The sequence below is a fragment of the Alosa sapidissima genome, chromosome 13 (assembly GCF_018492685.1).
Source record: "Alosa sapidissima isolate fAloSap1 chromosome 13, fAloSap1.pri, whole genome shotgun sequence".
Lineage (NCBI taxonomy): Eukaryota > Metazoa > Chordata > Actinopteri > Clupeiformes > Clupeidae > Alosa > Alosa sapidissima.
This window is the reverse complement of record NC_055969.1, coordinates 16,745,439-16,760,453: the sequence shown is the minus strand read 5'-3', so window position 1 is coordinate 16,760,453 and position 15,015 is coordinate 16,745,439. Positions and strand designations below refer to the sequence as shown.

Sequence of the window (15,015 nt, the reverse complement as noted above, 5' to 3'; positions counted from 1 at the left end):
CATTACCTTTATTGAGCTAGCTGCAACAAATAAGACACTTCTAAGACACCCTACTAATTGAAGAAAACACAGTAGTAAACCATATTATTATATTAGGTATTCAATGGCAGCCAAATATAATTTAAATACCCCAACTATGATGTATATTCATCATCATGAAATATTCTGTCTTTAGTGCTAACTTGGGGACAACACAGGCTATGGATTTCCAATGTTCACTGACTTTAATTTTGAAAGCGGCACCTATTACAGGAAGTTAGTGTATCACTTGCTGCTGTACCAAAGATGGTTGCACAGAATCACCTGCTAAATAGCTGTCTGGACAGTAATGACCGGAAATGAAAAACACAAGGGTGATCACAGGGTCACTAGTTCCTGACTCACTGAATGAAATATCAAAAAGTATCAGTGGAAAACACTGATTACAAGGCTGACCTTTACAATGACTGGTGGTTTTACAGTACCCTAACAAAAAAAGCCTTTTAACTTTACAGTAATTCTTTTATTGCCCTCTTTACAGTAGGAAATGCATAATGACAATACAGAATGACATTGCTTGTTTTAAACAATATTTCCCAAAAACATTTATTAAATAATTTCACGACTGTAAAATAATTACTCAAAGCAATGAGAAACACTCAAAATGATCACAGCCGGTCAACCACTTTTGTCATCTCATCTGCGTTTGTGTGAGAATGTCTGTGTATTTGTGTATAGCTGTATGTTGAAAAGGTTATCAGTGTGTGTAAGTCAGTGTGTGTAAGTATGTGCGAGTCTCTCTTGTATGTTGCTGTTGCTGTTGGTGGTGGTGTGTGCGTGCGTGTGTGTGTGTGTGTGTGTGTGTGTGTGTGCGCTTGCACATATGTGTGTGTGTGTGTGTGTGTGTGTGTGTGTGTGTGTACACACAAGGATCTTTTTACACACACACACAGTACATACACACTTGCGCAAGCAGTCCTTTAAGTTACGCAATGTTCAGGCCGTGCTGCGGGTGACGGGCGTGAGGTTGATGAGCGTGTTGCTGGCCTGCACCAGCTCGGAGATGGAGACACGGCCCCTCTGCTTGATGAAATGAGCCACAGCGTTCAGCTCCTCGGGGGTGATGGAGATGAACTTCCCCCTGTCATCGATCACTCCTGAGAAACAGAACAGGGAAAAAAATAAGAGTGAGTTTCTTCAATGGTCAGAGTACCAGTAACAGAGTAATGATTAAGGCATTACCAGAATGTCCAACTCATGATGAATACATATTATTTATGATAAGTCTGTGCTTCCCAAAGTAAATGCTTTACTAAGGCTGACCTGTGAGAGAGCCGTCTGAGATTAAGTCGTGCAGCCTAGCGATAGCATCCTGCAAGATAAAAAAAAAAAGTTACATTGGGTGACGTGACCACACAAACAAGCGTGTGCACGCGTCTAGATTGTGGATGTTGTTCGATTTTCAGAGAATTATACATTTTATCCTATATCTAATCTAATCATATCTAACCTGAATTTTAAAAGCTCAATGCATGATCAGAGCTTTCATCACTGGGCTTACATCACCAGCAACTGAGTAAAAGTTACCACTTCCTCGCTCACTTAAAAGTACACCTACCTGTGTACGCATTCCAAAGTGTGAGGCTAGATCCTCCAGTAGCACCACTTTGGAGTCCTAAATCCAAAAGATCAAATAAAAGATTAATAAAGGAGTCAGTGCTGGCTATGCAGCTTTACCATTACAATACTCCTGCATGCAAATTAACTGAAAACATAAGAAAGCAAGTCTTAATAGAAATCTGCTGAAAATGCTGCCATGTTACAATGTGACATTAATTAGACAGCTGTGTGCAGTGCAAGCTTTATTATAACAGAATTAACAGACATTAACACACATAATATTACCTTGATATACTGAATGAATTCCTGAAGGAGATTTTGGGACTGTCAAAAGCAAATACATACAAACAGTCAACCAACAGAAACAAAGAAAGGACACACATGTGTCCTAACAGCAGTACATGTTAATATATAAACTACACATCCATATAAACCAGTTCTTAAGTAATATAACTATTGGCATACAGCCTTATGACATACCTTTGTACAAACATTAATATTATTAATGATTATTACACGGCTCTTCACAATGCAAGTAGAACGCTCCATTGACTTGAATAGGATTTCCCAAAGTTCTAGCGGTCATTATTTTCCTCTGAAAAAAATAATGACCGCTGTCAACGGCAACGGATTTTGTGCTTCTAATTCAGGTCTTTCATATCACTCCCCAACTACTGGAACTTCATTCAAAAGGGAAAAGCAGACGGTTGATCAGCTGTGTTCTAAAGAATGTTTGATTTAAGTTCAGCAGGTGTTGTTGCGAACTATTTGTTTCTCAGCAAAAGCTGCGATGAACGGTAACAAATAGACTATAACCTAGGCTATGTAGGCTAAAGAGTCATATCATGGGGAGTTTGTTTCGTTTTGGCAAGTAGCCGTGTAATAAGCGGGATAATGTATAGAACGCCGGTCATTATTGGGAAAATAACTCCCTTCAGGGCGGAACAAGACTCCTCCGCTGCGCGTTGGGGTCTGGTTCGCCCTGTCGGGACTTATTTTCCCAATAATGACCGGCGTTCTATACATTATCCCTTACTTATGAGGGTTGCTAACGAAACCAACTACCTTACCTCTAGTTCAGTGAGCTCCTCAGCTTCCCCCTGCTCCTCTATGATGAAAGACTCCTTCAGTCGCTGATACTCCTCCTCCTCCTTTCTCTCTTGCTCCTCCTTGGCACGTCGAACCTCTTCTTCCTACAAAAACAGAGCAAACAACATTATTAGCAAGACTCAAACAGAGCACTGCAGGAACTTTGTGTTTCATTTTTATAACATGAAGTAGCCTACATCTAAAATAATAACACCTAAAGCAATGAAATAATAATCTCCTGTATCTCCATCTCCAATAATCTCCATGTATGTACAATAAACAATAATGATAATAATAATGATGATAAACTGCCTAATAACTCTGAATCTATATTTTTATTCAAAAATCTTCAAATTTTCAGAGCATTAGACACAGTCACAGTCCAGAAGTAAAAGACAGTGATCCGCACACCATGTAGCTCCCATGGAAGGTTTTTTTTATTTTGCGTGCAACGTTTCGAGCCCCTGGCTCTTCCTCAGGCAAGAGTTTACAGTCACAGTCCAGACCATAACTTTTGTTTATTTCATACATCAGAACTGAGGAAATATCACAGGAAAAAGTTTATCTTCACTTGTATTCTTGTGTGTGTGGCAGCCATTTTACCTCTTGCTGTTCGAGCATGCGCTCCTTTTCGTCCTCCTTGCGTCTCTCCTGCTCTCGGAGCTCCTGCAGGCGTTTCCTCTCCTCGCGCTCCTCCTGCTCAGCCTGTCACCGGGACAACAACAGCAGCACTTTGAGTGTTTCTCATGACAACTGTCCACAACTGGAATACTTAGCAGATAGACAATGCTAACTGTGAAATGATACATTTATCCCGTCAATCACAAAGTCTAAACAAGATAAGGTAAAAGTCCAGAGCCTTTTATAAACTGATGGACATATTTCCATTACGCTTCTCTACACTACACTGTCTGAAAATGTTTTCTGAAAGTGTTTTGGAAAGTATACAGCAGCTTTGGATGTCACAACTGATCTCCTGTGTGGATTCTGCCTTTGACTGGATTCCTAGGTTTTGGCAATGAGGACAGTACTAGGAAACTTAAGTATACACAACTCGGCAGCTGATAGACCACAACAGAGGTGAGTACTGTGAACTGCTAATAAGATGACGTAGCCTTTAACGGCATTAGCCTCCAGACTCCTACATTTACTAGCCACAGCAAGGGAGAGTTGCACAAGCAGATAGGAGAGATACTGAGTGTAAGACCGTGAGGTAATATTTGACACTTATAGAACATGCTGAGGAAAAAAGCCTGATTGGCACAGACTGCCAAAGCCCATAGATTTTGAAAAGTACTGGGATAATTGGAAAAGAGATAATTGGTGTATTCTCTGACAATTATACGCTTTGCATCATGGCCGCATTACCACCCAAAACGTACATTCATTTCTGCTCCCCAAATACAATGTCATCCATTGTCCCTTACTTATCATGATGACTTATCAAGTGAAATAATCAAGTGGTCATGAAAATAATATTACACAACCTCTCTTAATTGCAGTAGGTAGCCAAGCAAGTAAAAAAACAGAGTGAAAACAAAAAGTAAGACTGACAGCAGTAAGTATGGAACACTGAGGTAAAATGTATATTTTCACATCCCTGATATAGTATAATTATGCATTTCAACAAATAGACCTCAATTACATCCCTGTTATGCATTTCACCTAAGAGGTAAATTGATCAGAGGTGTCCTTGCCCAAACACTTGTGAGATTGACTCCTCAAGGTTCTCTCACCTCTCTCTGGGCCTTCCTCGCCTGTTTCTCTTCCAGTTTCCTTTGCTTCTTGGCTCCTATTTTTCCAGTGGCCTGCTGAACAGGAACATCCTCCTCCTCCTCCGCCTCCTCTACCTCTACTGGGCTGTCCTCTGAAGCAGGAATCACACGGAAGAGTTAAACTCTAATTTCAAATACAATATTAGCCTGCTAATTTAAAAATGCACTTTGATTAATATACATATAGCTAGTTTCACATGAACTGGGGTTTTCATAAAAGTAATGACAAGTCCAAAGCCAAAACATTAAAGCAAGTGAGTCTGGGGATATATTTTTTAACTAATCAGTCTGTGATAAATATATTTCTGTAATGTCACACAGGTAGACAGGCATGGAAACATAGCATAAGTTACCATCCTCTGAAGCTTCTCTCTGAGGACGTCTAGCCTCCATGGCAGCATGCATGCCGCGTCTACGGCGACGGGGCATTCCAGCACCCCGGTCCTCGGCGATTTGGGGCCGCAGAGGCGGTGCCGCAGCTCGGGCAACCACCTGCTGTTGGTGCTCATTGTCAGCTATTAAAGGGGGAATAGGTGGTCGATAAGGGAGGAAATATTATTACAAGTTAGAAATTCTAACATCACAGTCTCTGTGTGATCTCACTTCTGTGCTGTCTGCAAAACTTAAACCAAAGATTGTTAAGGCGGATGTTCAGTATTCTAATGGTGCACCGCAGAAACATTGACCTTCTGTTTTTAATGAATGCATGACACCATCGGTGAAAAACTAAGTAGTGACCTTTATTAAACACCTCTAATCAGGGATTCAGCCAACACATTGTTGGATTATCTGGTGTGTAGCCAACACATTTGACAGCTGGTTAGCTGGCTAGCTGTAACTCTTCGCATAGCCTGTAGCAAGTTGAACAGAGCAAGATGTCACACAGGTGTGCGTGCGTGCGGGGGGAAAGCTTAGCATTGATGGGTTCTGTCAGTGCATGTCTAACCAAGAATCGGGGCTAGCTTTACCCATGGCCAATAACAATAACTGACTGTAAAACTACAGCTAATGTAACGTTAGCTTGCTAGATCATAAAAATAGTAACATAAGCTGACGCTGACGTAGATAAGTTACCTCTATGTCATCCCGACAAAATAATTTAATATCTACTTACATTGTTCTGCTCTTCCCCGTACTTTTACAGCAAAAAGTATAAGTACAATAAGAATGACTGCTGCAACTATGTACAAAACTATATCCATGGTTGGTCAAAATCGTCAACATTTGCAATCGTGTCACAGAGTCACTTCTTCTCTACCTCCACTGTGCAACAGCTTTCGCCATCTAGAGGTGTGGAGATGCTTTACAAGTAAATTATGAAAGGAGTACAAACAGGCTATCCATAATGCATGCGTGACTTCTTTCTGAGCACTACAATTCTATGCTTCCCGTAGGGCATTCATAGGCTACAGCTCACCATGTCTTTCCCTTCCGTACCCACTTTACCTCACAGAATTTCAGACACATTCTTGTAAAATATGGAGCAGGGAAAAATGAATACATATCAATAAAATGGACCACACACACACACACACACACACACACACACAGAGCTGAGTTCAAAACCACATGCATGTAAGCACACACACATACAAACACACACACACAAATACAAACTCTCTATTACAGTTTTTTTCCTTTTTTCCTATTGCTAACACACTAAAATGACATGCATAGCACAATTACTTACATTTTTGGAGACTTAAGAAGAGGTTTTGCTCCCTGTGTGTCAAAACTATTAAACTGTGTGTCAGCTGACACACAAGGAGCAAAACCTCTTCTCAAGTCTCCAAAAGTCTAAACACATTTGCTTTACACACATTTTGCAATTCAAAATGGCCCTTTGTAAATGCATTGAACACGGTTATTTGCATAAGACACGACAATCTGCCATTTCAAAACACTGCCATTCAAAATGACACTACATGCTACACACTGACTTGTTTGGTGAAAAATAAAACAACTAAATGTTTCAACTGCATGTGTGTGTATCTGCAAATATTTCTGTGCATGTGAACAATCTGAAGCATATTCTACAATTTGAACTATTTTAATATTATCGACAAGCATACCAAAAATGAGAGTTCTTTTTATTATGCCCAGTGTGTAGTTGGTTAGATAAAAATCTGGTAATATAATTGAAGTGTGTGCCATTTGGTGCAAACGTTTGATTTTGATAATGCTATGTAGTTTTGGTTGCAGTGCTTCATTTTGCAGGATATATGAGGTATTTTAAAAGTTTGGGTGTGTGGTTTTGTGAATTGTGTTAAGTATATTGATAAAAACCAGCCTCATTTGTAAATTGTGTTTTAGCAATTGGAAAAAACTGTATTATACATAGGGCTACAACACACAAAGCTTTGACCCTGGAGGGAGTTTTACCATTCATCTCATAGTTCATCATTTTAAAGGCATTTACATGCCCAAGGGCAGGACCTCAGTTTGAGAGGTAGGATAGGCCTAATGGTGGTGATGTGTGTGTGTGTGTGTGTGTGTGTGTGTGTGTGTGTGTGTGTGTGTGTTTGTGTGTGTGTGTGTGTGTGTGTGTGTGTGTGTGTGTGTGTGTGTGTGTGTGTGTGTTTGTGTATGCGTGTATGCTGGTGAAGTTTGCCATCTAGCCCTGTAAAACATCAGTAGCCAGCTGCCACATTCACACCCATACTTCTCCCATTTTGTTTGCACATAATTCTGCCTATATCAGCCAGTAGATAGGCTAAGTGTTTTAGTATGACATGGGTCAACCTCAGCACTCACAAGGTAGATGATAGAAGCATAGGTTATCCTTATCAGTGCTGTAAAAACATGTCAATCAGTAATAGCTCCAATGGGTTTTGATGGGGCTTTATTAAGAAAAGAAAAAGGGAAAAAATGTTGCACCATTGATATGCAGTAGTGAGAACAGGTGCGCTCAACTTCAAATCTCACAACAATTTCGGGTGTGTGTTAAAAAGTAACAACTTAGAATAGAAAAACCGCACTCTCAAGTATATTCTCTTTACTTATTTATTAATGCCATGTCCACAGATGCGTTTCGGCCTAAGCCGATTTATTATGGCATATAATAAATAAGTAAAGAGAATATACTTTGAGAGTGCGGTTTTTCTATTCTAAGGCACCATCGATATGCACCATTGATCATAATCTTCTGTGTTTCGTGATTATTATTACCTTAACCATTTTGTTAAATAATATTTTGATACTTTCACCAATTTCTTTTCCATTATGTGTTCCTCTGGGCTACTTGAATATGTCCAGATAGATTAGCAGTGTTGTTTTATAGCAGATCTGGTTTGTTTCTTTCCTACCTTTATTGCACATTTCTTTTGTGTTATTTACTGAAAAGTAGGACTATGGTAATGGATCAATAAAGGCTGTATAGATCTCAAAACACAGCCATTTTCCTGTTTATAAACTACAGTACCCATCATGGCCACAGGGAGGAGTATGAGTCTTAAGATTATTGTCCATCCAGAAATCCACTATAGTCTACAGCATTGCTCATATAAGTCCAAAGTTCAAGTCCAAGTGTAAACAGATCCGCTTAGGTAGTTTCAGAAATCGGATCTAATTACTGGCATAATATTTAAATGCTAAAGAAAAACATCCCATTAGATGGACAGTGATAGCTGAAATCTATTTATAAAGCCATCCTTGTTGATAATTACAAACATTTGGTTCTTTTAACAGAATATCGTAGTTTTGTATGAATTACAAACATGTAGCTAATTTCATTTGAACATGTCTGGGTGCAAGTAGCCTCGATGAACATGCTTCCTCGTCCAAACATCCCGTTACATGTTGTGTATTTGGTGGGTTAAAGTATGTGGCATTGAGTCTGGAAGTTTCCATCAGGGAGACACATTGGGGGTCAGGTTGCATTAGAGTGGGTATGACTATTGCTTGATGTGTGGTGTTTCCCTCTAACCATTATAGGAGCAACTCAGGAGTGGGTCACACCCTACACACTGCCTAACACACACACGCACACACACACACACACACACACAGCTATACATTTCATTAATCCTCCTACAACACACACACACACACACAATACACAGCCACACTATAATACTTGCTCTGTCTCCCTCTCTCTCTGTTCCTCTCTCTCTCTTATTCACTCCCTCACCCACTTCTTTCTTTTCATCTTTGTGCTGTGTTCCAGAAATGTCATATGTACTCAGGTCAGTGGAAGCAAAGCTTTGCCCCAACACATCCTCAGGGTTATTGCCCAACTTGTCTTGGCCCTGCAACATGTCTACATGTGTCTATGGGGGTTTGTTGGTGGCTTGGTGTGTATCCAGAATGGGAGAGGGAAAGATCATCTGCAGTATCTTTGTGTGTGTGTGAGAGAGAGAAGAATTGACTATATTGATGTTTTCCTTTACATTTGCATTGAAGCAAAGATTGCTAGGTTCTCAAAAAGTGTATTGATATCTTTGTAATCAAAGCACCAACATTATCTCAGTAAGAACTTATATGACAATTGTATAAGCCTATTATCATTTATGATTAGGCTACGTGTTACTCTTAGACTTAGACCCCTTTGAAATAGTGTGTTAACGCTAGTACCCCCAGCCCCCCCCCCCCCCCCCCCCCCCCACAAATAATCGTGTGCCTAAAACTTCTGAAACTGACTTTAAAAAGTGAAAGGACGCGCTAGAGGGTTGCTTTGGAGGTGGGTGATCTGTGCCTTCCCTGGCGCGCTCATCTTCAGCCGCGTTTCCCTGTCTCTTTAAAACAGATGCAGCCCACGCCTCAAAAAGCGGCTTGTTCCGGCTTCGCCCCTTTACATCCTTATCCTTGCCCCTGACTAAAAAATAGTACCATATGCACGTTAACAAATTAAGCTATTATTCGTGTAGTGAAACAATGGTTTATCCTTTTTGTGTATTTCAACAGCAATTGCGGGACCGTTAAATCCTCAGTGCGCCTGTGGACTATCCGCTGCTGATGCGCGGACTGGCGGAGTGATACCGGCTTGGACTGGGTCCTCCCGGTTGTCAAATCATGGGAGTGTACCTGCCTGGGCCAACATGTCGTTAGTTAGGAGATGAATACTGAAATTAGAGTTAATAGCGTCTTTGTGGTAATGTGATGCCAGAACTTCCTGCGTCGTGCAGACGAAGGGGACCATTCTTATCGCTGTGGAAGGCTTTCATCTGAATCTGTGTTTTCTTTGCGCACAAGATCGTCACTAATGATGGATAAAACACCAGTACTCAGCCACTGGGCTTGAGGTAAGTGACGAGAGACGCGACTTTTTACGGATCAAAGTGGGCTAGTGTATCTGGAGTGGTGAGCTAAGCCATGTCGTGTCCTATATTATTATGCAATATTGGGAGCTAAATATTTTATTTAAACCATGCAAATAATGCAGAATCCCTAACGTACCCCTCTGTAGTATACATCTATGTGTGGTACCATTCGACATTTCTCAGTTTACATCCCCAGTGCTGCAAAAATAGCTCAAACTGCTTGGAGCTGCAAGCAAAGCTTATATTGGTGTCAGACGCTCCAGTACTTTCGCTGCACAAAATTTCCAGAAAGGCCCGTTGCGTTGCGGAGTCCGACAAACGATGCAACTAGAAAGCAAGGAGCGAATGCATACCGTACTGCTGTTTTGCCAATTCTCAGATCGTAGCCTAAATGTATCAACGACGCAGCTCGTTGTTATAACGACAGCATAATTAAGAAGCGCGCACTGTGAGTTAGCTTTACTCTACTTTCAGATGCTTTGCAGCACATGGAGTTAAAAAATAGCATAGGCCTATTTACTGAAAGAAATGAACAGTTTCAATAAGCTTCAGGCGTCGACATATGCGTTGTTGACATACAGTAAATACTGCTGATCACTACTATGGCGGAATTGTAGTGTTCGATTTTTTAACAGGCATTCAGAACAGTTATTATTGCACCAGCCCAACTATCACTGATACATTACACTTCAGTGGCGTACATCATTACTTTTATATAGCCAAAAACATGCCGCCCACCGTACTGTTTTGCGCGCCTTATGTACGCTGGCGATGGCTGGACCAGCGGACCCTTGCCTCTCGGAGTTTGTGGCTGTTGTGATGCAAAGCACTAGTTTATTTGTCTGTGTGGATATGCCATGGCTCACACACACAATTTAAAAGTAGCCTAACAATGTTCTAACTTTTGTTTGTAAGGAATCTGAGTCATTTACTCATTTGTTGTGCATAGCCTACATACACGGAACTAAATGCGGTCTTGGGAGGACACATTGTGGATGCCATCTGCACGGACACAAAGACGTCACATTGTAATGTCGATGCCGGAAGTTGCTGCTGAGATGATTATCTGTCTAAAACATCCTGAGGTCCACTGGTTCCATAACAAAATGTAAATTAAACGTAAGTTCTTTGTGCGCAGTGTGAGCTTCCCATGCACGCACAGAAATGTGCTCTTGCGTCTGGTGTTTACAAATACTTCAGAGTGTTTACAATAACGCAAACAACCCACTCCCAGTAGTCTATCTACGATCTATCTACGATCCTTGAAAGTGATCTCTCCACCAAGCTCCTGTCACATGAATCTCAAAAGAGGGGCACCACCTTTGTTGCTCACCAAATGGTGTATGTTAACACTTGCGTTGCAATCACAGCTTACACAGTGGTCACAATCACTTACAGCTTACTTTATCTGCAAATTATCGGCCTGTAGCCTGTCCATAGGTTGTGCAAATTGAAAGACCATGTCTGCTCTCTCTGGTTGTGTTTTTAAAAACATGGGTTTGTAGTTTTGCAGCACACTGGCATGAACTGCAGGTGTTATGTGTCTTGTTGCTGGCATCAAATATGATGCTTACCACGAATAACACCTCGACCAACCGTCACACAGACAGTGTTAGAGAAGGACTTCAACAGATAGAGGGATCATTAGAAAGAGAGAGAGAGCATACAACACTGACTCACTACTGTCAGCATGTTTGTTGGCTGTTGAAAAGACAGAGCTCGACTCAGGCAAGCCCAGCTGTCATGTGTTGTGGGTGTTGGTAATGACATGGGAGCTGCTGTGTGTTGGTGAGTGAACAAGTTGTCTGTGGTTGTGAGGGCCTGTCATTATGTTTAACAGAGTGTGTGCATGTGTATGTAAGTGTATGTAAGTCTGTGTGTGTATGTGAGTGTGTGTATGTGTGTGTGCCTGTGCAGTTCACCGCCCGTCATGGGTCTGGGAGAGCCCTCACTGCGAGTGTGTGAGCGAAGGTGTCTGTCTGAGCCAAGTGGGGACAGGATGTACTAACGTCGAGGTCATGGTCAGAATGACACGCTCGCTGAGGGTGACCAATCAGAGAAGGGGGGACTCAAACCCCCCCACTCCATGTGCTCACTTATCCAACAGTTGTGGCATTGTAGGGGGGTCTAGGCTGGGATGGGGTGGGGTTTAGGGGGGTGGGTTGGTGCCAAGATGTGGGAGGGAGAGGCGGGGTGCTAGGGGGATCCCAACACAAGGGACTGTCCATCACAATGTTCTGTTTTCCCCCAGGATGGGATGCCTTGTTGGGTTAGGTCTTCGAGAACCAACCCCTCCCCCTATATGTGCATGCAACACACACACACAAACTCTCTCTCTCTCTCACACACACCTCCGTTATTGTTAGAGAACATCAGGTACTGTTGGTGGCTGTTTTCTGGTATATAATACAATTCAAATAATAAAACATGCAGTGTCATCTTTTAAATGCAGTGCAGTGTCATCTTTTCATACTTTAAATAGATATTCAAGGTAGGCTACAGTAGGACATTCTATTGTAAGAAACTAGGTTTCTGAGATTTTCTTAACCTTTTCAGATGCAGAAGTCACACAGAGGTGTGAATCATATTTGGATTAAGTGAGTTACTGTCATGGGAAGATTGAAATGTCAAAATGCAAATATTTGTAGAAACATCAGTCTCACTCTCATTGCATGTCCCTTGAGTTGACAGTTTTTGGTATGTGGGACGGGGGTGTAATTACAACGGTCACGAGACAGTGATACAGCCGTGGGCAGCCGTGGCCTACTGGTTAGCACTCCGGAGGGTTGCCGGTTCGAACCCCGACCAGTAGGCCACGGCTGAAGTGCCCTTGAGCAAGGCACCTAACCCCTCACTGCTCCCCGAGCGCCGCTGTTGTTGCAGGCAGCTCACTGCGCCGGGATTAGTGTGTGCTTCACCTAACTGTGTGTTCACTGTGTGCAGTGTGTTTCACTAATTCACGGATTGGGATAAATGCAGAGACCAAATTTCCCTCACGGGATCAAAAGAGTATATATACTTATACTTACTTAAACAAATTCTCTGTTTTACAAACATAGTGGCTACTCAACTTGCAAAAAATGTAAAGCGTGAACTCTTTGTGTAAGTGATCTCTGTAGTTCAAAGAAGTGAATAAGCAATGGACTGAAATTACATTCTCTAGTCCGAGAAATATCTCGAAACTGTGATAGGCTGCGATACATGGTATATTCTAAATGTGTCACAGAAACGTGTTAATTTTCAATTGAGGAAGTAGTCACCGTGTTCGCCACAACGTGAGTCACTGTTGCTCGACCGTTTGTAGTCACGCGCGCCCCCGGGAACAAGGCGTCGCCAAAAAACTTCCCCAGGAGCGCGTTTTGTCACATGTGTTGTCGGAGACCTTATAGTTTAGTCACATGCGTCCCGGTGCGGTCGGCGGATGAGTTTAACTGGTGCGTGAAGCCAGTGTTCTTAAATTGAGCACTACTGCGGAAACATGACTCCAAACATCAGAACTGAGCTGTCCACGCGGGAGAAGCGATATGGACACTTCCCTCCGCGTAGTATTCGTGTGGTGCGTAAGTTTGACATTGACTTAATTGTCATCTCACAACTTTAACGATAGGTCTACTTTGATCTTTAAATTTTTTAAATGTATTTTTTTAATCTATTCAATTAAATTCAATTAATTAAATATGTTGTATATTTGTTTGTAGTAGTCTCCTTCAACATCACATGGCACAGTCCAATAGCATGGCTCTCTCCTTTCCTTAGCGCAGACAGCATAATCGCATACTGCATAAAGTTATTTTGCCTTTCATTTGTTGATAATATAATGCTAATTTTTGTGCACAAAAATTATGGAAGGAAAATGTTAACGCTACAAGCTGGTAAATGGAAGTGGAGGCATCTATGCTTTATCTAACTGCATTGCTGGGCCATACTTAACACATGGCCAGAGGCCACACTCAGTCACTACCATAGAAAAGAAGTAATTCTCTCTCTCTCTCTCTCTCTCTCTCTCTCTCTCTCTCTCTCTCTCTCTCTCTCTCTTCCTTCTTTCTTTCTGTGTCTCACTCTCTCATTCTCTTTCTTTCTCACTCTCACTTTCTCTCTCATACACACCCTCTCTCTCCCTCTTTAGTGCAGCCCTGTCTGACAAATGATTGATTCTGAACAGCAGTGAGTACTCTTGCATAACTCACTCAGCAAGACAGCACAGGTTAAACAGGGAGAGTTGGTTAGTTGCATGGCTCAAGCTGCTTCCACCTCATGGGAAGATGGTGGACTGGTTGATTCTGCACATGTGCTTATAAAACCCTTCAGACATGCTATGCATGCTGGGAGATATCAGAAACACTTGTTGCGAGATTTGATCACCAGATGGTGAATGCTTAACGGTCACAACTGCAGTTAATAGTGGTCGCCCTTAAGCAGTCTTGATTTAAAAAAAACAAAAAAAAACTTGCATAATAACTGGGTGTGTCTGGGATGATTGTATTACACATTCTTGTCTGTAAATCAGTTGGGCAAGGACAGTTTTACTTTTTAACCCAGTGAGGATTTCTTGCTCCACTGCAGATAGGGGTGTGCTCCAGTTTTAAGTCTTGAGTGCTCTGCAGTGCATGCAATGCTTAGCACACCGACTATGGACAATCACAAGCCTGACAGGCACACAACATGCCCAAGGCTGGCACATTAGATCACTGATTAGATCTGGTATGCAGGAACATGGACATGTTGGATGTGTGGTTGTTGTGAGCTTGTCCCAGCTTCTGCTGTTCCCCCTCCTGCTTCTTTCTCACTCTGTAGCCTGTGTGGAAGGACATAACAAGGGGAGGTGTGAAGTGGTATCTTGGAAGGAGGGAGGGGGGGGGGGGGGGATGCTGGGGGGCAGGGTGGTGTGTGGTAGGGGAGGGGGGTGGGGTGGGGTGGGGGGGTGGGGGGGGGGGGGGTTGCGGGTCGGAGGATGATGTCTGTGGGAGAAGGAAGGGACATGAACCACCTCCCTTCCTGGAAACAGCTTAGATTCACTGGCTCTAATCTGTCTTGTAAAATTACAGCTTGGAAAGGAAATCTGAGCTTGAATTAGAATGGTTAACCAGCTCTCCTTTGTGTGAAAATCATTTGAAACATCAAACCAGCTCTCCTTTGTATGAAAATCATTTGAAACTTCAATCATCAATTTGAATTGAATCTCTTGCCATCTTTTATATTGTCATCCTCAGGTTAATTAACATTGTACAGTATGTAGTGGTAGTGGACACGAATTAGGCGCTGTGGAAAGAAGGATCAGCTAAATTAATTAAATT

At 42.0% G+C, this 15,015-nt stretch overlaps 2 protein-coding genes across 14 annotated transcripts in view; one reads left to right on the top strand and one right to left on the bottom strand.

Annotated features, from left to right (window-relative positions):
- Nucleotides 1-480: 480 nt before the first annotated feature.
- Nucleotides 481-5,743, bottom strand: LOC121680794 (DDRGK domain-containing protein 1-like). Its single transcript, XM_042060332.1, has 9 exons — nucleotides 5,578-5,743; nucleotides 4,817-4,978; nucleotides 4,425-4,555; nucleotides 3,292-3,393; nucleotides 2,670-2,792; nucleotides 1,885-1,923; nucleotides 1,598-1,654; nucleotides 1,303-1,351; nucleotides 481-1,136 (listed from the first exon to the last, which is right to left on the bottom strand). Exons 1-9 carry the CDS (start codon nucleotides 5,663-5,665, stop codon nucleotides 976-978), a joined length of 912 nt encoding a protein of 303 aa, XP_041916266.1. The 5' UTR covers nucleotides 5,666-5,743; the 3' UTR covers nucleotides 481-975.
- Nucleotides 5,744-9,254: 3,511 nt separating this feature from the next.
- rc3h2 (ring finger and CCCH-type domains 2) overlaps nucleotides 9,255-15,015 on the top strand; it is a 30,960-nt gene continuing 25,199 nt past the window's right edge. For 6 of the 13 annotated variants that reach the window (XM_042059516.1, XM_042059523.1, XM_042059518.1 and 3 more), the window contains exon 1: nucleotides 9,255-9,703. The gene's annotated coding sequence lies outside the window, so the exon portion shown is untranslated. Of the gene's footprint in view, nucleotides 9,704-13,086; nucleotides 13,278-15,015 lie in introns of those variants that run through there. The other 7 variants (XM_042059519.1, XM_042059517.1, XM_042059515.1 and 4 more) reach the window with 3 other exon arrangements.